The following is a 22,656-nucleotide window of genomic DNA, read 5'->3' as shown; positions in this document are numbered from 1 at the left end:
ACTGTAACGCGTTACTTAATAACGCATTAGTCCCAACACTGCCAATAACATTATTAAAAAGCATGTTCACAGCCTGGTTCAGAATCTGCTTTGGACACTTCTTTTCATCTGTTACTGCACTAATAACTGCATGTGTGAGTTGCACCCGTAGAGTTTATGAATAGCAACAAAGCTGATAGCTTATCACAGTAGTGACAGAAGGATGGTTGTAAAACAATAAATCATAAAGAGAAAGCATCGAGGCAGGTTGTCCACTGTAGTCGGTGACACACAGAAGTCAAACCCCTCATGCTCTGCTGTAATTACTACTCACTTCACCCCCATAACTCTTTAGTCCACTGTTGATCTCTGCTCATATTCTTTCTCTGGCCTCTCGTTTCCCATCATGCTCAGCGATTCTTTCACCGCCAGTGGGCCAAACCATGTTGCCATGGCAAACAGGGTAAATGAGAGATGGAGCCCTGAGGTAGGATGACAGAGAGCATTGTCTGGGAGTGTGTGTGTGTGTGTGTGTGTGTTCGTTCTGAGTGTGCTTGACTGGATGTATGGATTCTAGCACAGGGATGTGATTTGTGCAAACCACATTTACACACAACAATAGGCTTTAATGTTGTGTGCAGTCTCTCGGGAGGGAAAAGGCCGACCAGATGTGACAGATGAATGAGAGACACTACGCTGATATGAAGACGCAGCGCTGAGCACCCAGTGTACCCAAACACGTTTAACTCAGCTTTACATCAAATAACGCAGCCATGTCGCAATGATGTTGTGGTTCACATTCTGCCTGCACATAGTTTATGCAAATATGGAGGTGTGTGTGTGTGTGTGGTAGCCATGTGGTACAATTAATGACCAAGCAAACAGCTCAGCTAGTACTTCTGCGCCTGTAGATGAAGCAGTTTATCATAGTCTGTATCTGCAGGCACACATGCAGAAAGATGCAAGTAATCCACACACTCACATGCAGACCTCAATGCAGACCTGAGGCTTATCACGGTGTGCACACAGACCATTCATCCTTAGCAAACACTCAACTGAGCTGATATTGTGTCTGCTGGTGACAGACACTGGAGATATATCTCCAGTTGTGTGTTTTACAAAAACTGGAAGGCATTTGGACGTCCTAGTGGACCTTTGTGCTTTTGATGACGAATTTTATGGCTCTAGAACCCAACCGGGCCCAAGTGGACGTTATGAAGATAGTGAAACTTTAAAACATAAATATGGACTAACAATAATGCAACAGTAGCCTTTGAAGTGAAAACACCTAATTTAACAAGTTCAATCAATAAGCCCAGAATCGATGGAATCAGGCAGATGTTGTCAATAATTTAAAATGCTACTGGACATCTTTTAAAAATCTCACAATTAAAAAAAACTACAAGCAAATTCTTCTGTCTACCATTATGACTTAAATATGCTAATATGCACAAACTAGCTCATACACAGCATCACCCAGCAAACAAAAGTCAAAGTAGAGAGCACCTGCAAAAAGATGGCAAAAACCTCCTCCTCCACCAATGCACCGAAGACCCCCGGGCTTGGGCAGGGCCCCAGCGCATGCACCAACCACGGCCCAAACCCCCCAGGCCCAACCAGAACCCTAATTCGAAGGCGTAGTGCCCCCTGTATCTCAAGTCTCCAAGCCCACCCTGGACCTGCCAAGGAGCAGAGCGGTGACCAGGCCAGGCAGCCGCCAGAAAAACACCACCCAAGAGTCACCGAAGCCCCATTCTGGTCAGAACCACAGCTCCTGCACAGAACCCCCCAAGAAACCCACCCCTAGGCAACCGCCAGACCCCCCAAGTCCGTACGCCCCCCTAACCCCACTAGGTGATGGAGCGATCAAAGGAACCCAGAGAGATTGATCTGATGTGGCGGCAGAGGCTGTCTCAAGGCTAATATGGTCCAGCAAAAGAGCTCTATATCGGTTAATACTAAGATTATTTTTGTTTTTCCACTTCATGGGGACAGTCTTCTTAGCAATGTGGTGGTACTGCGATGAACACAGTACACACCAACGTTTCAAATGCAGGTTTGACAGGTTTGTGAGTGTACACTTTATCCAAAACCTAGTGACGGTTTACTCATGTTTGTTATTGGGTGAGTGTGGCGTGTTGTATAGAGCACTTTGAGTAATCTGGGAGAGTAGAAAAGCGTTATTCAAGAATCAGTCCACTCACTCTCTAAACAGAGTTTCGTCATGTTACTTTTGCATTATTACATTCTGGCACATGTTCTTATTACATGGCTTGATTAAGGCCCACATTAGGCTGACATCTGGGGCCAGAGCTGAAACTGTTCTGGGCCAGCACAGGGCCACCAGTGCATCTGCAACTGGCCTTGTGCTGGCCCATGTGTGGGCCACCTCTGGCAAACCAGGTCTGGGCCACCAAAGGGCCGTCATTCTTTGCGGTATGTGGGCCTTGTGTAGGCACATTGTGTAGTCCAGATCCGGGCCATACCAATTTTGCTATGTGGGTACCAGAGGGTACTGCATGGTGCTGCAGAATGCTGTGGTAGTCCTTTTGGTTCAGGGTGCCTCTCACTCTGTACAAGTCACCCACCCTGGATCCAGAAAAACAGCCCCAGACCATCACACTTCTTCTTCCATGTTTGACAGTTGATGATACACACTGTGCAACCATCCTTTCACCTACTCGACGGCGTACAAAGATTCTACAAAAATCCAAATTTTGATTCATGAGTCCATAATACCTTCTTCCAGTCTTCAGTAGTCCAATGGTGGTGTTTCATGGCCCAAGCAAGCCTCTTTGTCTTATTCTGATGTCCTAGCGATGGCTTTCTTGCTGCAACTCATCCTGCCCATAGTTTGTGGGTGTGTGTAGTTAATGTTGAACGCTGCATTTGACGCTCAAGTGAATGAGAAAAAACACGTCGATCGGTTGTAAGAAAGTGTGGCAGTATGTAGACCCGAGTGGTGTTTGGTGTTGTCTGATTATATGTGTGCACATTAACTTATATGATGTAGTGGATGTGGTGACACTGAGTGTGTATCTGCGTGATCGTGGTGTGCAAATGAAATAATCTTTGTGTAAAGACCAAGGGTGCAGAAGCAGAAAAACAAGAAAGAAAACTAATTGGGGGGACGTTGGGGTTGAGAAGGAGTGAAAAGAGTACGCTGTTTGTAACTAAGTAGGAAAACAGCTGATCTGTAGAGTGAGGGAAGAGAAAAGGAAGAAGAACATGCAAAGGGCCAAGAGGCAGAGATGAAAGGGAAACTCGAAGGAAAACAAGAACATAGTAACCGTCACGTTTACGCTGCGGTGACTGAGGGTGATTGATCTGTTATGACGTCACGTTGCATTAACAAATTGACATGAATAAGCTAGACAGATAAGGGAAGAGGAGGAGAGAAAAAGGAAGTGCATTCTCATCTGGAGTGGCGTTAATACAACCAGGGAGAGGTGCTGGGGTCGCGACTCTTCACCGTCTCCTCATGAAATCTTTGAATTTGGCCACAACAGGTCGCGGTCTCCTGGCTCCCTGCGATGAACACGGTGGAAGGTGATGTTCTTTACAGTGTCTTCCCGAAGCTTCAGGTGGGTCTTCATGAAGGTTTTAATGGTAACTTTTGCTCCTCAAAAGTTACCTGAAGGTAATCTCATGCTACGGGCCTGGAGATCGATGACACTCTCTTTTATTTTTTTATTTTCTTCAGCTGGGTCACATTCTCAGTTAGACAAGTGACAAAGTCCCACAGCTGAAACCTGAAAGCTGGACAGTCGCTTATCGATTGAGTCCAGTATTTGTTTAACTCTGAGCCACCATTCGCTTTTCCCCGCCAAGTCTCCAGGTGTCTGACATCACCTAGACCTTTGCCATGGAAGATTATCTGGTTTCACCTGATTAGTACTCTAAGCTATCAGGGCAGAACAATTACATTCTCTTCCACTAGAGGGCAGTACAACTACCTGCTCTAATTAAATGGTGCCAACTGCCAGTAAAACAGGAGAAGATGAAGAAGAATTTATGTACCGTATTTCCCGGACTACAAAGCGCACCTGAATATTAGCCGCACAAGCTAAAATCAGGGGAAAATCCTGTTTTGTACATACATTAGCCGCACCTGACTAAAGGCCGCAGGTGTTTCAATGTTGACTTATCATATGTAAGAGAATATGCACAAAGGGAATTGTCAGGAAAGAGATGGCTGTTTGGAGACACACCCCTTTTGTTAATATTTTGAAAAACAAGTTATGGGTACATATTTGCACATGTAGTACATAACAATAACCTACAGCACACCAGAAAAATAGATCCGGACTACCTTTCAGGCTCAGGTGCAGCGACACGGCTTTAACAAGAAGAAAAGTCAGTCATTCACCATCTTTCTCTTCTTCCTGCGCACTGAAACCACCAAAGTCCTCTTCTCCAGTGTCGGATACGAACAGGCCCAGGATGGCTTCGTCATCCACTCTCAGCTTCTCTCCTTCGTTGTCACTTTCAAAACCAAAGAAATCCTCGTTGTCAGTGTCAGAGTCGAACACCCTCTGAAGGGCCGTGGCAGTGTCCTCCTCTCCATCATGCAGCAGTCCAGCCCTTCGAAATCCGTTGGTGATCGTGGATGTTTTCACACTTTTCCACGCTGTCAGAATCCACCGGTGGAGTTGGGCATAACTTGCTTTTCGCAAGTTTATCGCCGCTCGTCATCCACGACTCCCGCTAAACGCTACTTTGAAGTTTGTTTTTCGCGCTACTTGTACGGCACTATGTTGCCTGGCGGACGGACACGTGACCAACATACCACTCTTGAACCCCGATACTTTGTGTCTGATCACATGCCCTTCCGCCAGGCAACGTAGTGCCGTACAACAGCGGAACAAACAAAACAAATCGTCTTACGATATGACAAAAATCACGGACAATCCTTAGAAAAGCCGCACCTGACTAAAAGCCGCAGGGTTCAAAGCTGGTGCAAAAAGTAGCGGCTTATAGCCCGACAATTACGGTAATAGTCATTTGAAAAGGAAAAAGTCAGTCTGACCTTGGTCCTGGACCGAGAGGAAGGCCGAGCATGAATAGTGATCATAAGAAAGCAAAAAAGGTAAACTGGGGACAATCCGAGCTAACTCCGCTATGCCTGGTGTGCTGTGTGGTTTTTCTAATGTGAAACATGCTGTGGCTCCAAAAGGTTGGGAAATACTGACCTAGAGCATTTTCATGGACTGTGTCTGAGATTAGAGACGTTTTTATACCCAAATTTGAGCCTGGTGGACGCTGAGAAGTCAGAAATGAAACAAGCATATTCATTCATTTGTTTTTTTCTGTACAGGAAAGCGAGTCAGTAATTATAATTTGCCATCTTAATCAAAACATAATAACTTGCTTGGATGGATAACATTATATAATAAAAATTATTTTATTTTATCATTAAAATATCATTCCAGTTAAAGAACATGCAAACACTGGTGCATTCGGCATCACAGAAGCATTAATGTTAATTTAGGGCAGCTGTTGCAATAACTTGGATGATTTTTGTGTGATTTCTTTATCGCTATCATAACTAACACAGATCACATTTCTGTAATCTTCAGAGCAACAGCATCAACTGTGGGGAGACCTCGTTTGTCTGTTATTCTGTCCACCCTGTCATAAAACTGTCTCTGCTACCACATTTATTGTCCCTTAATCATTTAAAGTTCAGGTGAATAATTAGGGCTACACTAACAGTCTTCTTATCCTCCTTCATAAATTGGGCTGAAATGGGGAACAGAGTCTCTCCCTTTCTAATTAAGACGACAGATTCACTCCGTTTGCACTAATGGTGGCGGAGTCAGGTACGGTCCTGCTGCTCTCGTCATAAAGTGATGAACTGAAACCTTAATGTGGAATCATGACAGGGGTTCGAAAAGCATTTAGTAAGCGATGCGTCATGGCTGCCTCGGGACAGATTTGGGTGAATTCAGCACAGCAGACAGTAAAAGCAAAGCAACAGGAGGGGTCGGCGACATCTGCGTGACCAACCTGGTAAGATCAGCCTGCTGCTGGAGCTGCTCCTGCACTTTACGGCAAACCTCGCCGGCGGTGTCGCAGACTTTGCCGACCTTGGTGAAGAGGGCTGCGATCTTGTCGCTGCGGAGAAACCCAGCAGCTCGTCTCTTCAGCAGGTGACCCAGGCAGGCCTCGACGGCAGCTGCAGGGACAGCAGGCAGCTGAGTTAACACTGACAAGGGCAGGAGAGCAACCAGAGGAAAGTATACACAAAGTGGAGGAGAAGAGATAACAAGCTCAATTTTGAATTGAAGGAATCAGCAAGAAAGATGGAGACTGACATAATTATCACATTAAATGAAATAAAGCCTGAAAAGCTTGTGGTCAGCACAACCAAACACGCCAAATGGCTGAGACGATAGCATTTTTATCAGCTGAACACTGTTATAGTCTGTTCTAGTGTTTGTATCTCTACGCTATCCACTCGGTCTTGTAGCACTGAGCGCTGACGTGGCAGCACAGAGGAAGATTGTGCTCTTCCAACAAGAAATACAGTGTTTTAAAGTGTTAATGTATTTTTTTTAACTTTATGTACTTGATAAATCTTTATTGATTCATAAAACGAAAAAAAGCAGGACTACAACAGCGACCAGGCTATCAAGGCAGTGGGTAGAGAGAACATTAGGGAGGTGGCTTGCTGTTAGCAGTGCCTGTGAGTACACTGATTGCGGATTGTCTAATTACTACTGACTCAAACTTATTTGAACAGAGACAAACTTGTTTTTGAAAGAAAAGGCAGACAAAACCTCATTTTCACATTTTCCCACGAATGTGAGAAGTCGCAATGAAAGGAACCTGATGAGCACAAACATGTTCTGTTACAGTTCTTTTGATTTTGCTTTCATCCTTTAATGGCAATTTCCAATCAATGTGGAATTATCAAAGATTTTCCTCTGAACTGCAAAGTGGTAACTCTGCTAATTATTAAACATGCAGCTGGTTTGAGAATATAAAACTACATGTGTCATTTCTCTGCAAGTGAGCTGCACAGCAGTGTTTATGTGCACATGGGTGCTGCTGCAGCTGACCTCTGATTTCCACCTGCAGGCTTTTATAGATAAAGTTATTAGTGAAACACCCTGACATATTTAGAGGGTTGCCGGCGGTAACCTCAGCGTGCAGCTGCAAGATGACTATGTGGAAGAACAAATGCATTACGAACAGGACATTAGTATATGAGCTGAGGCACAAGTACAGAAGGGCACTGACTCATATGCAGAAAATGAGGGAGAAATTGAGGTAAACAGTCTCTTCCTAGCTGTGACCCATCCATTAGCCGTCTCCCTCCCTCCCTCTGTAATTGCTGCATTAGTGCTCAGCCATAATGAGCTTTAGGGCTGATGTTGAAAGCAAGATTGTGACACAATTATTTCAGCCAAAGCAAACAGAGAATTTAGCTCGTACTTACTCAGAGACTGTTTTTAATACGCAGCATGTTTTATTAATGCACCGTTATTTCAAATAAAGGTGTCTGCAGATGCTCTGGATCCAAATGAGCTTCAGTGTATATATACAGACGCCACAAAGATTATATTTATTAAAAAGCCCATCTGAAATATGTGATTCATGTCAGGTTTGAGCACTTGTGGTTCTCTGCTTGCTTTTGCTCTGTGAGGTGAATCTACCACATAATATTACAGACCGACAACAATGTTATTCTCTGCGATGCTGGGAAAAACCTGCTTTATGGGTGCAATCGTCTGCTTTTATTGCTACTCTAGGCACCTTAGAGGGTTGCTCAGAGGCTTGGAGATTTTCACTCACAAAGCTGTCTGTGCAGTACATTCACAGCAGCTTCTGTCTGGCAGATTAATACATTAGCCTCTGGGGACGTCTTGCTGGTAATACTTTCTCGTGTAAAACTGTCCTTTATCCTATTAGAAGAGGATCGCCAGGATTAGCAGCAGAAGAAGAAGTGAAGGTTTGCAGGGAGGGAATATTGATGCACGGTTGTTTCTGTGGAAACACAAGAATTGAGGACAGGATGCAAGCAGCTCTCCCACGGGAGGAACCGCACCCAGCATCAGCTCATCCTGCTGCCTCTCCTTACAACTGGCCTGTTAATTCATGTTCTGGGTGTCTGTGGCTCTGATGAATCATCAAATCCAAGCTATTACACGAATAATTAGCATCATTCTAGGGCTATGGAAGAAAACACTGTGAAATAAGTGCTGCTGGGACCACAGAGCAGCGGAAGGCTCGTTTCAATACTACCAAAACATGCTCGCCATGCAAAATGTTTTCATTTTGGTTTAAAACATTCGCCGAATCCTTCGAGTCGCCCCTTCGATACCTCTGCTGATAACTCTAGATTTATGACAAGCATAGCTGTGTGTGGTTTTTCAACGCCAGTTTAAAGATCCGGCTGTCCACGTTGGTCATTCAGAAATCCACCATCACACATTATTAGAATATTTCCTAATATCAATGAAAAAGTATTTTAACATACAGAAATGACCAACAATGCACTAATTTACACACTTAGTATGTTGAGTCCATGAATTACTGGATCAGTGTGGCGTAACATGGAGCCAATAAGCTTGCAGCACTGTGTCTGAGGAACCCAGGGTCCATGAGCAGATTTGGACTGATATTATATGCTATATGTATATTGAATGTATTGTGCTGCTGTCCCTTGTTTTCCTGCTTGCTGGTGTGTGTGTGTGTGTGTGGGGTGGGGGGGGGGGGGGGGGGGGTACAGGTGTATCTGGTAGGCCAGTGTACAGGCACCATCAACTCTGGTGGGTGGGCCCTGCCAGGAGGCTGGCCACACCTAGGATGATGCCACACACCTGCAGCTGATTGGCCTAGTCTGGAGGGAGTTACTTTAGAGCACAGGTGTTGAACCCAGGCCTCGAGGGCCGGTGTCCTGCAGGTTTTAGATGTGTCCTTGATCCAACACAGCTGATTCAAATTGCTAAACGTTCTCCTCAGCATGTCCTGAAGTTCTCCTGAGGCCTGGTAATGACCGAATCATGTGATTCAGGTGTGTTGACCCAGGGTGAGATCTAAAACCTGCAGGGACACCGGCCCTCGAGGCCTGGAGTTCCTCACCCCTGCTTTAGAGAGTGGCTGAGCTCCCATCAACGTGGGATCGTTGCGTGAGGCTCCTAACGGCTCCTCTGTGTTTTTTTTCTGGAAGGCTGTAGGAACAAGGAGGCAGTGAGCACGTTGTATAAAGGGAGCGGACACACAAAGCCACGGGCAAGGGGAGAAGACACTGGACGGGAGTCGGGGAGCACACGGGGATTTATTATTGGATTGTATTTTCTTCACTGTGAATAAACGCACCGTTTGCATTGCAAGAGTCCAGCGTTCGGGTCCTCCTTCCCCACATCCCCACGGTCTGCCAGCGCAGCCGTGACAAGTTGTTACTGAAGCCTGATAGAAGTTGCCTTTAAGTTTGTCTATATTTTTGGATAGCGTGTTTCTGGTCTTCCACAGATTATCCACGGGGTTCAGCCAAGTTGGCTAATCGATCAGTCTGACCAATAACAGTCTTGGTACCGTCGGTAGGTGACCAGTCCCACTGGAAAAGGAAATAAAGGTAAAGGAGAAAGTGTCTCCACAAAGCTTTTCATGGAAGTATGACATCCTGGTAACGGGCTGCACTGACTTTGGACTGAATAAAACACAGTTGACCAAACACCATCGATACCAACCAAAGACAAAGCAACTGTTCACACACTGTGGAAACTTCTCACTGGTCTTCAAACACTTCACACCCCTGGAACTTAATTTACAAATAAAATGCATCTAAAAAGAGAAGTTTTCTATTTATTCCACTACTTTTGACATTGTCCCTGGCTCAGGAGTGGTTTCATATTGGGACAGCAACAGCTGTGTAGTCAGTCACGATGCACAGACATCAGTCTCACATCGCTCTGAACTTCTAACTTCATTCGCTTTTCTTGATAATCTTCTCAAGGCTTTAGTATTTTATTTTATTTTCTGAATTTTTGATACGACACTCTGTAAACAGCCAGCCCTTCAGCAATGACTGTGGCTGCGTGTGCTGAACTAGACCTTCCTGATTTCAGTTTTTTGCATATTTGTCACACTTAAATGTTTTAGATGATCAAACATAACCTGAGTAAATGTAAAATGCACTTTTTCACTAGCCATACCTACAGCTGATAGCTCCCAGACAGATGTGTGTGTGTGTGTGTACATGTTTAGACATCTTTGTGAGGACAGATGGCGTGATGCTATACTTGTGGAGACCGACAGTCACTTATGGGGACAAATTGAGCGTCCCCATGAGTTTGAAGACATTTTTGAGGCTCAAAATGTGATTTTAGCATCAGGGTTACAGTTAGGCTTTGGTTAGGTTTAGGCTGAGGGTTAGGCATTCAGTTTTGATGTTTAGGGTTAGGGGCTAGGGAGAGCATTATGTCAATGAGATGTCCTCACCAAGATATGAAAACAAGTGCGTGCGTGTGTGTGTGTGTGTGTGTGTGTGTGTGTGTGTGTGTGTGTGTGTGTGTGTGTGTGTGTGTGTGTGTGTGTGTGTAGATGGCTGGAAACCCAGTATCATGGCAAAATATGCCGACATGCTGGTCCACCGTGTCCATTTCACGCTATTCCAAAGTGTGAAATGTACACGCATGCATCACCAGCAGGAGGAGATAATATGTTTAAAGCCAAGAAGTTAAAATAAATAAATAAATAAAAGCCAGTAGTGATCAAAAAAAGTATGAAATACATTCAAGGGTCATTAATCACCAAAAACATTGAAGCTCGGCAGCTAATATGTATTTACATGTAACTGTGTTAATGTCTGTTTAAATGTTTTCCCATCACTTTGTGAGTAAACACCTGAATCTCACACATTGTTATCTCTGCTTGTTTTTGAGGTCCAGAAAGAGTGTAAACATGACAACGTTCAGATTTCTCTGCCCAAACATTAGGAACAGCTGTGACATTAAATCTTAGGACAAAGTCCATTCACCAGAAACAGCATGCCAAAGTCGTCAAGCACCAGCAGGTACCAAGCAACCAGGAAACACACACACAACAGCTGTAAAGGGATGGCTAGCAAGCATATGGAGCTGAAATACAATTAATATAAACACTATGAAACACTGAGAGAAAAGGTTCGAGTGCAAAATACAAAAATGAGTTCACAGCAAGGGTGTAGATTTGGCATGGACAGAAGGGACGGGGAGAGGGTGGAAATATTCCACCTCGTAGTGCAGTTTGCACAACTTGTTTTAAAAATGCACTCAGCCTACAAACATTACTGATGAAGATCTGCACAAAGTGACAGAAACACTGAAGCAGCTGCACATTTTATTCTTATTGTCATGTATGTCCTATTTGTCAGGTGACAGCAGAACCAACACAGAGAGTAATGGTGACACAAGATCACAGGTGAAACTGGATGATGACTTGTTGGTTCATGACTGTATTTGAAGCACATGTGTGACTGCATGTATTTGTCTCACTGTCATTCATCAGGTGACAGAGGTGAAGAGGCGAGGTCACAGGTGACTGACTGATGAGTTGGTGCTATAGATTAACTAGTATTTATTATCACGACAGTTGTTAGGCTGCTGATGTAAATTGATTCTTTAGTGTACATTTGACAGAGTCTGAATTGACATTTCTCACTTTTTATATGGCACAAATCAATGTGTTATTTTATCAGGTGGCAATATGTCGTGTATCGATGGTGTTTGGTCAACTGTGTTTTATTCAGTCCAAAGTCAGTGCAGCCCGTTACCAGGATGTCATACTTCCATGAAAAGCTTTGTGGAGACACTTTCTCCTTTACCTTTATTTCCTTTTCCAGTGGGACTGGTCACCTACCGACGGTACCAAGACTGTTATTGGTCAGACTGCTCGATTAGCCAACTTGGCTGAACCCCGTGGATAATCTGTGGAAGACCAGAAACACGCTATCCAAAAATATAGACAAACTTAAAGGCAACTTCTATCAGGCTTCAGTAACAACTTGTCACGGCTGCGCTGGCAGACCGTGGGGATGTGGGGAAGGAGGACCCGAACGCTGGACTCTTGCAATGCAAACGGTGCGTTTATTCACAGTGAAGAAAATACAATCCAATAATAAATCCCCGTGTGCTCCCCGACTCCCGTCCAGTGTCTTCTCCCCTTGCCCGTGGCTTTGTGTGTCCGCTCCCTTTATACAACGTGCTCACTGCCTCCTTGTTCCTACAGCAGTCAGAGGGGAAGAGCCAGGGCCAAAGGTGAGGCACATCAAGCACAGAATAATAATTTTAATCTCAGGATAAAACGCAGGTACTGAGGATGAAAGAAGCTTCAGTGCTCTCAGAAGACTAAAAACATGGCTACGGTCAACAATGACTCAAATGAGATTAAACAATGCTGCTGTGTGTCCACTAGGACAGACTGGACAGTATAGATGTAAAACCAATATGCCAGCAGTTTATCTCAGTTAACGAGAGGAGAAGGCATGTGTTTGGCTGCTTCACATAGTGGACGTTGAGTTGTTGTGTGGGACACCAGTAGTCCATGTTGCTGTAACCGTAGTTCATGTTTAGAATAAAACATCCCAGCTCACTGATCTGATCGGGGCAATAGTGCCTAAAATGTTGCATAATGTTGCTGAGAGATCTTTTACTTTGTGGTAATCTTAGACGAGTAGTTTTATGGACAAAACCCAGCAGGTCACTCAGTGTTCCCTTAGTGCTGATGTGTCAGAGATGTTGGTGTAACTGAAGTAATGTTGTTAAGTCCTTAAAGTCATATTCTTTTATTGTCACACTCTATTTTTATTTTTGTATGATACCTGAGTTATATGGAATATGGCTGAAGTAAACTAAAGTCTAAAATACTTAGTCATTCATTTGTTTAATAGTAATTTAACATTATATAATTCACATATAAAACTATGAATTGTGATTTTAAATGGTTTAAAAGCATGTAGAATAGCACATGTAGGCAAGTATCTTTCTCCTTTATTTATCAAGAAGCAACGACAAAAAGGGAAAAAAAGAAACGGGGCAGGTTCGGTGGTTGAATCAATGCCAAAACCAAATCTACGCCCTTGGTTCACAGTACAAGAAAGCCTGTGTGAACTGAGTGCAGAAGCAGCGTCTCACAGGCTCAGCTTCAGTGCTTCGAACACCACGACTCATCTGCAGTTCAAGAAGGACGTGACTTCCTGAGGAGCACAGTGACACGCTGCTGTTCCAGCACTAAATCGGGAAGTTTAAGCTACAGTAATGACTCTCGCTCTTATTCTCCTCTGCATATACGGTACGCCTACTTTCATTTCATTCTTTTCACACTGTTACACTTTAGTTTGCTTCAGTTTGACCCAAACTACATCCCATCAATTTGAGCTAATCTCATTGTTTTGTCCCTCACGATGAAAGCACTTCATCTCAATCAGTTAGATCACTCAGTATCTTTGGTTGTGAGCAGTACATACAGCATTTACACAGGTTTACTTTCTGTTTATTTATATTTGTGTTCTTTAACAAAGAAAACATACTGAGTGTCTTCAGGGTAGTGGCAGGCAGCTCTGGAGCTATCGCCACTGAATTCATTAGAAGATCTAATGAAAGCAAAAGTTAATTAGTGCCACTTGTCTCCCATCAGGTCTGTCACCGTCTGATAAACTCAGATCTCCTCTGTCTGCTCTCACACTGTCTCACCTTCACTCTATACATTTAACATCATTGTCTGTTTGAGGCACCGCTGCAGACAAATTTGCTGCATGAGTGTCACATTTACCTCAAAGAAAACAGGAGCTGAATCTAAACGAATCCATTAAAAGTTACAAAGTTACACGAAAGAAAACAACTAATGTATAAGGTGGCACTAAAAGCTTGTATGAGATGTAAAATGAGTCTTTGTCAGTGGAGGCTGGTCGGTCTGATGCCCGAGGTTGAGCATGTAACCCCTCAACCTCTGGGCAACACTTTCCATCGCATGGCGATTTGAAAAGTTGGAGGCAATTTCCAAGCGATCACGGTCCAACTGAGACAGAGTGCCAAAGCAGATCACCAACATGTTGCAATAAGAGGCAAGGCAAGCTTATTTGTATAGCACAATTCAACAACAAGGTGATTCAAAGTGCTTTACAGAGACATTAGAAACAAAAACAAATAAAAAGCATGATTTAAAATCATGACCTCTGACCCAGCACTTCACTTATGGGACTTAATATTTTGGCATCTGAGTTATTATTTACAGATTTTGGTTACTGTGTAGTCTTTATGTAGTTCTTGATATCTCGCTTGGCTTTCTGTTTGTTTCTTAGTCTTAGTTTCTGGTTCTGCTCTCGGTTATTGTTTATATGCAACTCGGTGTTAGTCCCCCCCCCCCCGTGAGTCTTGTCTCTGTGTCTGGTGTTTAGTAACTTCCTGTTTTAGTTTCCCAGTCTCTTGTCTTGTGTTTAGTTTTGTCTCTTTAGTTTGACTCTGATCACCTGTTTTCCTCCAGCTGACTTTTGTTTCCGCAGTTAGTCTCCTGTGTATGTAAGGCCTGAGCTTACATGTGTTCTTGGTTCTGGCATCATTTGTCTTCCCAGTTTGTGTGGCTGTTCTGCCTGAGGGTATCCCCGTGTCTGTCTTCAGTCTGAATTATGGACTTTCTGTTGGAATCTTGTGAAATCACCAAATAAAGGTCAGTTTTTCATCAGCATTCAACATGACGATTTGCACCAGTCAGTGCAACTCATCTGTGATGATGGAAACACCCAGAGGCTAAAATTAATATGAAGTCGGTAATTTTCCTAAAGCAGTGTGGGACTGTGCTGAAATTAAGGTTATGTTCATTAAGTGATTTCTTCAGGAGAAATCTGACTTCCTGTTATAACACTCAAACAGGAAATGGTTTCACTAATTTAACAGATCTTCATTTGTCCTGGAGAACTTGCTACTCTATAAAAGGCCTCCATAAACCTGGAACATCGTACTGTTTGTCACTGATCGAGGAAAACGGGAATAAAGCTGACAAAAAGCTCTGTTGAGCCAAATATTCCTTTAACCTTCGAGAGCAATGATTTGAAGACTGTCGCCACAGATAAAGTTTTAACCATCAGAGACAAATAATCACAGTCGTGCCAGTAAGTACAATAATTAACGCTTACATTTTAAATGATTAATCTATCTTTCTAAACAGGATACATACTACAGGCTTTTAAGGTGGCGGTAATCAAACCATTACTTAAAAAGTCTTTACTTGATCCAGCTGTCTCAGCTAATTATACATCAAACCCTCTTTTATTTTCAAAAACTGGTGAAAGAATATTTGTCAAACAGTTACGTGATTATTTACAAAGGATGTTTTATCTGAGGAGCTTCAGTCAGGATTCACAGATAAACCAGTGGACCTGTGTCAGACCTCAGTGCAGTGTTAGCACTGACACAGAGATCACACCGTTAAAGGTACTGAGCTGTAGTGTGTGAATCACATCTATCTGACAGATTTGAAGAGTGTGTCTCACACAAACATAGTTACAGAATATCACAGGTTAGCTCCTTTTTTCATTGACTCCATGTTGAGAATTGAATTTAAATTCTTTCTCTTCACATACAAAATCTCAAATAATCCACATCCAATCTTAAAGATTTCATTTAAAATGTCTTCCTTACTCAATAGTTTATTTAAAAGTTCTTTTATGGGACCAGCTCCTAGTTTGGAGAGACAGACGCACGCTCTACCTTTAAAATTAGACTTAAAACTTTTCTTTTGGATTAAGCTCAGGTGACCCTGATCGATCCCTTAGCTGTGCTGCTGCTACATCATTTCTCTCCCTGTGAGCTTATACAGTACTACTGTATGTCATCATTAGTAATGATTAAACTCTGCTTTCTGCTTTCCTAACAGCCCAACTGGTCCAGGCTGTCAGCTGCCCCTCTTTGAGACTGGTTCTGCTGGTTTCTTCCTGTTAAAAAGGACGTTTTCATTCCTGCTGTTGCCAAGGGCTTGTCACAGTGCATCATCTGTCTAATATTGCAGGGTCTCTACCTCACAATACAAAGCACCTTGAGGAGACTGTTGTTGTTTAATTGCATTGAACTAGACTGAATAGGGGACTCGGGTCACCTGGTTGGCAGCTACTTGTATTCTGGTTATAAAACGATATAAAAGCAAGATTGCCGTTGCAGTGGTAGCTGTGTGCAGATTGCTCATTTTGCCATCCTGCAGCAACTGTGTCACTGTTTGTGGGGGAACTAATGTACTTGTGTAATGTAATGTGCTTCAGGCTGGACTGGATAATGTAACTGACACGTGACCCATTCACACATGAGCTGATAGCTGAAGCTGTTTATCGCCATCTTGGTGCACCAATGTTGTTTTGAACGTATCAGCTGACCTCAGTTGATTGCTCCTCTTATTCAAAGCAATCATTTAAAGGCAACGACAATTCATTGCACACAGCTGGGATCGTTTTGGTTGTGCTACAGTGTCCAGCACTGTTTTCCACAGTGTTACTGTAGCACCACACACTGACTGTGGGTGAGGATCTCATACGACGCAGCTTCAAAGGAACGTAACTCTTCAACCACTCCATACAGCCGATGCTGCTTTCATAGCTAAACTGTAAAATACATCTTGGACGTCCATTCAGCCTGAAAATACTGAGTTGTGATTTTTGGTCCATGTTGCTCAGCCCTGAGCCTGAACGTGAACCATGTGAAGCCAACTAGCTGCTCTCTAAACGAGCGTTTTTTAAATCAGCTGCAACTACAACAGGTTGCTGGTCATTTCACAGGAGGCGCGCAAGCATCTAACGGCGTTTGCTGTGTGGGATGTGTACACAATAATATTATATATTTGCATGAACGTGTAAACTCTGATTGATGACTTTAATAATGCTGGTAGCCTTAGGTCTGACAGATGACACACAGGTTAGATGTCTGTGTCACTACTGTGCATCTGTCATAATTATAGATCATGTTTAAGTATGTGTTCAGCAATAACTGGTGGTGGATTGTCTCATACCTTCATGCCATAAAACCATCTCTGTTGATGAAATCAGTTTATAGTGAAGTGTTTTAGGTTTCTTTAAATAAATACAACAGAGTTTGAGCTCATCCAACAATCCCAGGTGATTTCAATACTAACCTACATCAGCTGATGGATGAGGTGCCTCCAACTGGCCAACTGCATACACTATGTTTGCTTTCTACTTAAACTGCTTTAGCTTAAAGCAGCAGTTCTACTCTGCAGACAGCTGGAGGCACCGTGGCCACACGTAGTCATACGTATTACATGTTTATATTATTGTTTATGGTCTGCCTGACTGACGCTGGTGGAGGCAATCGTCTGCTCACAACCTTGCACTCACCGATGACACCGCGGTCCTGTGATTGCGTCACAGCACTGGTTACAGCACGGGGAGCAGTTACATTTAACGTGACGGTGAACACGCGCCCTGCAACGAAGCCAGTTCCACGTACAAAAAGTATTTTCCATCTTTGGATTCACTTAGTCTGGTTTTCAGCTCGCTATGCTAACTCAGGGTTTCCTCTGTGTGTTCATGTGAAAGACGTGCTGCTGGCTGCCTCTGACCAATCACAGTTACAGAACAGAGCAGCTGATTTGATGAAGGAAGATAAAACTGCAGTGTGGGAAAATATGAAGAGGTTAAACACATAATGAAAGCAATACTGCTGCTGCAGACAAAGCAGGAAAAACACTGTGCACTAGTTTAGTATTAAAGGACTGAACGATGGTGTGATCGCATTAAGGGCTACTATGTTAGTAAAGCTATTAGCTATTTGAACCCGATTTTTGCCTTCACTCTGCGCTCCATCTCATCCCAAACCAGCTCCACTGGGTTCAGGTCAGGTGGCTGTGGAGGCCAGGCCTCCATCACTCTCCTTCTTGGTCACAGAGGCCTCACACAGCCTGGAGGTGTGTTTGGGGTCCTTGTGCTGTTGGAAAATAAATGATGGGATGGCATGTGGCTGCAGGATGCTGTGGTGGCCATGCTGGTTCAGTGTGCCTTCAGTTTGGAATAAATCACCAACTGTGAAACCAGCAAAGCCCCCCCACACCATCACGCCTCCTCCTCCATGCTTCACGGTGGGAACCATGCATGTAGAGACCATCGTTCACCTTTTCTGCACAAAGACACGGCAGGTGGAGCCAAAGATCTCAGATCTGGACCCATCAGACCAAAGCACAGATGGTCTAATGTCCACTCCTTGTGTTTCTTAGTCCAAACATCTCTTCTTGTTGCTTTTCCTCAGTCGTGGTTTCTCAGCAGCTGTTTGACCGTAAAGGCCTGATTCACACAGTCTGCTCTGAACATGCAGAGATGTGTCTGCTACTGGAGCTCTGTGCAGCAGCTATCTGGGCTCTGATCTGAGCTGCTGCTAACGATTTCTGAGGCTCAGCAGCAGAGGGACTCTCGCACTTCCTTTCCTGGGCGTCCTCATGTGAGCCAGTTTCATCGCAGTGCTTGATGCGACTGCACTTGGGGACACATTCAACGTTTTAGCAATTTTCTGACTGACTGACCTTCAGTTCTTAAAGTAATGATGGGCTGTTGTTTCCCTTTATTCAGCTGTTTGCTATAATATGAACTCTAACAGTTGCCAAACGAGGCTGTCAGCTGTGCACCAACCTGATGGTCCCAACACCATTAATACATAACTCCATATATCTTCATATATTTGATGTCTTCAGTTTGTAGAGCAGTAAAAATAAAGAAAAATCATTAAATGAGAAGTTGTGTCCAAACTTTTGGCTGGTAGTGTACTACATAATCTTACTACCAAGCACTGACTGTTTCTTTTACACAGCCAGTGCCATATATAGGTAAAGTTAATGATGCCACTTTTAACTTGTGCACAAATACAGATATGATATTTCCAGCCTGACGCCTGATATAAACGTAGCGCCAGCTATTTTAATCCACTTCTAAGGCTCTATACCTGTGTGACTTTATGAGTCACGTCGCTGCTGATGAAGCAGGTGCAGTCAGAAAAGTAAAAGCAAGATAGTGGCGGACAGTGATGAAACAACACAGACAGATGGAGAAGACTGAAAGGCAGAAATAGCACAGAGAGATGACAAATGGCAAAGACGAGAATGACTTCACCACAGAAGATGGGAAGCACTTGCTCTTTCCTCCCACTCACTCCTCGTAGTGCCCAGTTCTCACAAGGAAATCACGTCTGCTGCCAAACAGGTGACAAAGCAGCAATTATGCAGCAATTTCTGCCGCTCTTCTGGACAGTGTTTGTGGCAGCAAATGATCTCAAATAAAAGTCGTGATCAGACGTGGAGGAAAGAAAACGTCATTGTTTACCTTAAGAGTTTATACAGATATTGTTGTGCAATTTAAATCATGTAAATATTTAGTATTTCAGTTCAAAATAAAAGAAAGATGGTGCCATAATTACACCACAGCTCAGTGCTGCGTCACAGGAGGTTTTTGCCGCTTTGCGCTATTTACGTGTTCTGGAAATCCTTAACCTGTCATCAGTGCCCGTGTATGTGTGTGTATGTGTATATATATATATATATATATATATATATATATATATATGAAATCTGCAAATGATCATTTTTATTAACATTTCACACAGCGTCACAACATTTTTAGAATTGGCTTTGAATAGCCTCAACATTAAGGAAAAGGCACTGTGAGCCAGGACAGCAGCAGTGAGATGATGCTGCTGTGAGCTGGTATTATTTGCTATGAAGATGAATGTGTCCTGGAAAGACAACAAAAGAAACAGTGTTGCAGTGAGTCTCTGCAGTATCTGCTTCCTGCAGGTGTGGATGGATCTTGGATGCTCCTAAAACTGTGAAGAGGATCGGGGTCTCTAAATCGGCTCAAACAGATTTGGTGTAATTCGACTCAGTCTCCTGAGGATTCGCTTCTCCGTGGCTTCTGCTTCCTAGTCTTCTGTGTAAGGTGTGAGGAGGTTGGGCGAAAGCGGGGAAAGGGAGAGCCTGCTAGGGTCACGGGGTCAGGCGGGTTGGCATGGAGACCAACCTGCATCTGTTTCTAACTAAAATGAACCGTTGCAGGGATAGCTGTGTGCAGAGCTACAGACATAGCAGACCTGACTCCGTCCCCTTTCTGCACTAGCTGAGCTGCAACCTTGGCTTTTTCAAGCTGTGATCAAAGCTTTTCAAATAAAGAGATGCAGCGTCTGCTATGATTAAGACTGCAGTCCAAGTTACATGATGCAGCAGATGTAGAAGGGACAGGGAGGGTCAGGGCAGGGCTTCAAATGTAATTGCAACTTAGGTGAGTTGAATGCAGGCAAAAAAAACCCCAAAACCCTGAAGTTGAGCAGGATGCAAAATAGAAGAAAAGCCGAGGGCACAAATACCCGTGCCACAAGTATGAAAGTCTTTCTACTTTGATACTTTCCAGCTCAAATTCCCCGTCTCTTGCTCGCTGCTTCCCACCTTTAGCATTAGAAATGTAAAGTACCCGCACTTGAGTAAATATTTTTCTGACAGCGTTTCAGTTTTACACTTATCTTAACACAAATTTTCAAATCAGGCTCATTACTTTAGGTTTAATGGATCTGAGGGGACGTTTTCACTTCTTCAAACATCAAACCGAGCTAAGCCTCGATGAAGGTAACAATAATACAAAGACCAGTTCTGTTGGTGCCTCCATCACTGGTATCCCACACGAAGACTAATCTATGTCTCCTTTTTTTAGCTCTATGCTCTGGGGTTAAAGGGGGTCCGGATGATCTGAAACAGCATCTTTGCTCATGTCCATAAGCTCCATCTAACCTCGTGCTACAGAAAAGACGTGAGGATAAAGCGGGTGACATTTCAAGGGCAGCAGGTCATTTCAAAAGCAATGTTTCTGATGGTTAGGCTACATCAAGATGACCTTGAATTTAAGGCGATGATGCTTAGATTCATTCAGTGAATTCAACCTTTATGTTAACTGTATTCAGTCTAATATGCAGGCAGTATAAACAGTATACTGTCAGTGTAGTGAGTGGAGATCAGACAGATGGTGAAATACAGGGTTACATGTCGTTGAATTCAGTTGTGTAAATCCACAGAGCTGTAAACCTCAGCAGCAGGAGGTCAGCTGATCTCAGCCTGTACACGAAACTCATGTTTCTGTTTGGGTGTGGAAGTTTAAAAAAAATAGTTTTTATTCCCATGTCCATTATTATTTTAATATTAAGTTAATATAGCACGAGGTTGAATTAGCTCTGCAGAAAAACAGCTGGTAGAAACGTCCTTCAAAGAGCTACTTTTTACATTCTTACTCTGAGTACATTTCAGAGCCTGTACCTTTTCATTTTTACTACTTAGATTACTTTTTACTACTTAAATTAGTATTTCAGTTTTTACATGAGTATTTTCTTTAACTTGGTAAATGGCCTGTACTTGTATAGCGCTTTACTCAGTCCCTAAGGACTCCAAAGCACTTTAGACTACATTCAGTCATTCACACACAGGTGATGGCAGCTACATTGTAGTCTGACAGAGGCGAGGCTGCCGGACAATTTTTTTCAAGCTCACACATTCATTATATGGAAATCTTCGGCTTCATTGACACCATAAAAACTCATGTTAAAGCCTTTAATCTCTCGCAGACATACACACACTAACAGTGTTATGTGTGCGTGTTTCAACATTATCTTCTTGAGATTCACACTTCCTTCTCCACGCTTTCTCTGTTTTGCTGTCCAACACCTCCTCTCTTTGTTCGTGCAGTCACACAGTGAGTTTTAATAAACTTTATTAAGGAAACAACAGTCCAACTTCAGATTCAATGGACAGAATGCACGAGGTTTAGGCTGCAAGACAAGAGAAACTTATAGGCTATTTTTGGTTTGTACACACACACACACACACACACACACACACACATACACATACATATATATACATACATATACACACACATAGATAGATAGATAAAATCTGTTAGAATCTATAATACTGGGGTTAATATCTTTGGCCTGCAGACTGGAGCAGCCAGGGATTGAACCACCAACCTTGCGATCAGCATATGACCTGATGACCTGCCCAGCCTTCTGACCTACAGCCATTCTAATTATTCATACCCATAGTAATTAAATTATTCTCGATTATATACACCCTATGATTGCTCATATCACCCCAAAAATATACCTCGTCTGTAATGCGATGTAATTCGCTGATTTCCACCATGAATAACTTCCTGCGGTGTCGTAGCAGCAGGCTGGCATTTTTTCAGAGCAGTTCTTCTCTTAGCAGGTTTCACGTCACATTGCACAGATGTGTGGAGTGAAGCACCAATCATGGTGATTGTCAGACAGAGTTGGAACTGATTAAGCACTGAAATAATATGAAGGCTGCTCCGTCTGTGTGCACACCGGGGAGTGCAGCCTAACAAAAAGACCCAACCATACGAGAGTCTCAGATCTCTGCTGAGGGTACTTGATACTCAGCTGTAGCTGCTACCACGCTGCATCCCGAGCAGACTGTTTTGGAGGCTGTGGAAGGAGCTTGACATCACGTGGCTGTTGATAGAAGCAGTTATTTGCACAGATACTGTATCATTGTTACCTCGGTGGGATTATTTCTCCAGAAAACAAACAAATCAGCTTGCAAATGATGCTGAAAAAAAGCCCTCTGATCATTAACTTACATGCAAAGTGTGAAGTACTGCAAAAGTAAACAAAAGTACTACACTGAAAAGGTTCCATAAGTACA

General features: G+C 43.3%; 1 protein-coding gene across 3 annotated transcripts in view; it reads right to left on the bottom strand.

Moving 5' to 3' along the window:
- sgsm2 (small G protein signaling modulator 2) overlaps positions 1–22,656 on the bottom strand; it is a 111,011-nt gene that overhangs the window by 39,788 nt on the left and 48,567 nt on the right. For all 3 annotated transcript variants that reach the window (XM_086260566.1, XM_086260564.1, XM_086260567.1), the window contains exon 3: positions 5,989–6,157. In XM_086260566.1, the coding sequence (XP_086116692.1) occupies positions 5,989–6,157 (169 nt within the window). The remainder of the gene's footprint in view (positions 1–5,988; positions 6,158–22,656) is intronic.

This window comes from Aulonocara sp. 'chitande type north' Nkhata Bay, linkage group LG14 (assembly GCF_057382095.1).
Source record: "Aulonocara sp. 'chitande type north' Nkhata Bay isolate Kocher_YH1m ecotype deep benthic linkage group LG14, A_spYH_male_GT1.1, whole genome shotgun sequence".
Classification (NCBI taxonomy): domain Eukaryota; kingdom Metazoa; phylum Chordata; class Actinopteri; order Cichliformes; family Cichlidae; genus Aulonocara; species Aulonocara sp. 'chitande type north' Nkhata Bay.
Note: the sequence above shows the minus strand (reverse complement) of the source record. Positions and strands in the feature narration are given on the sequence as shown.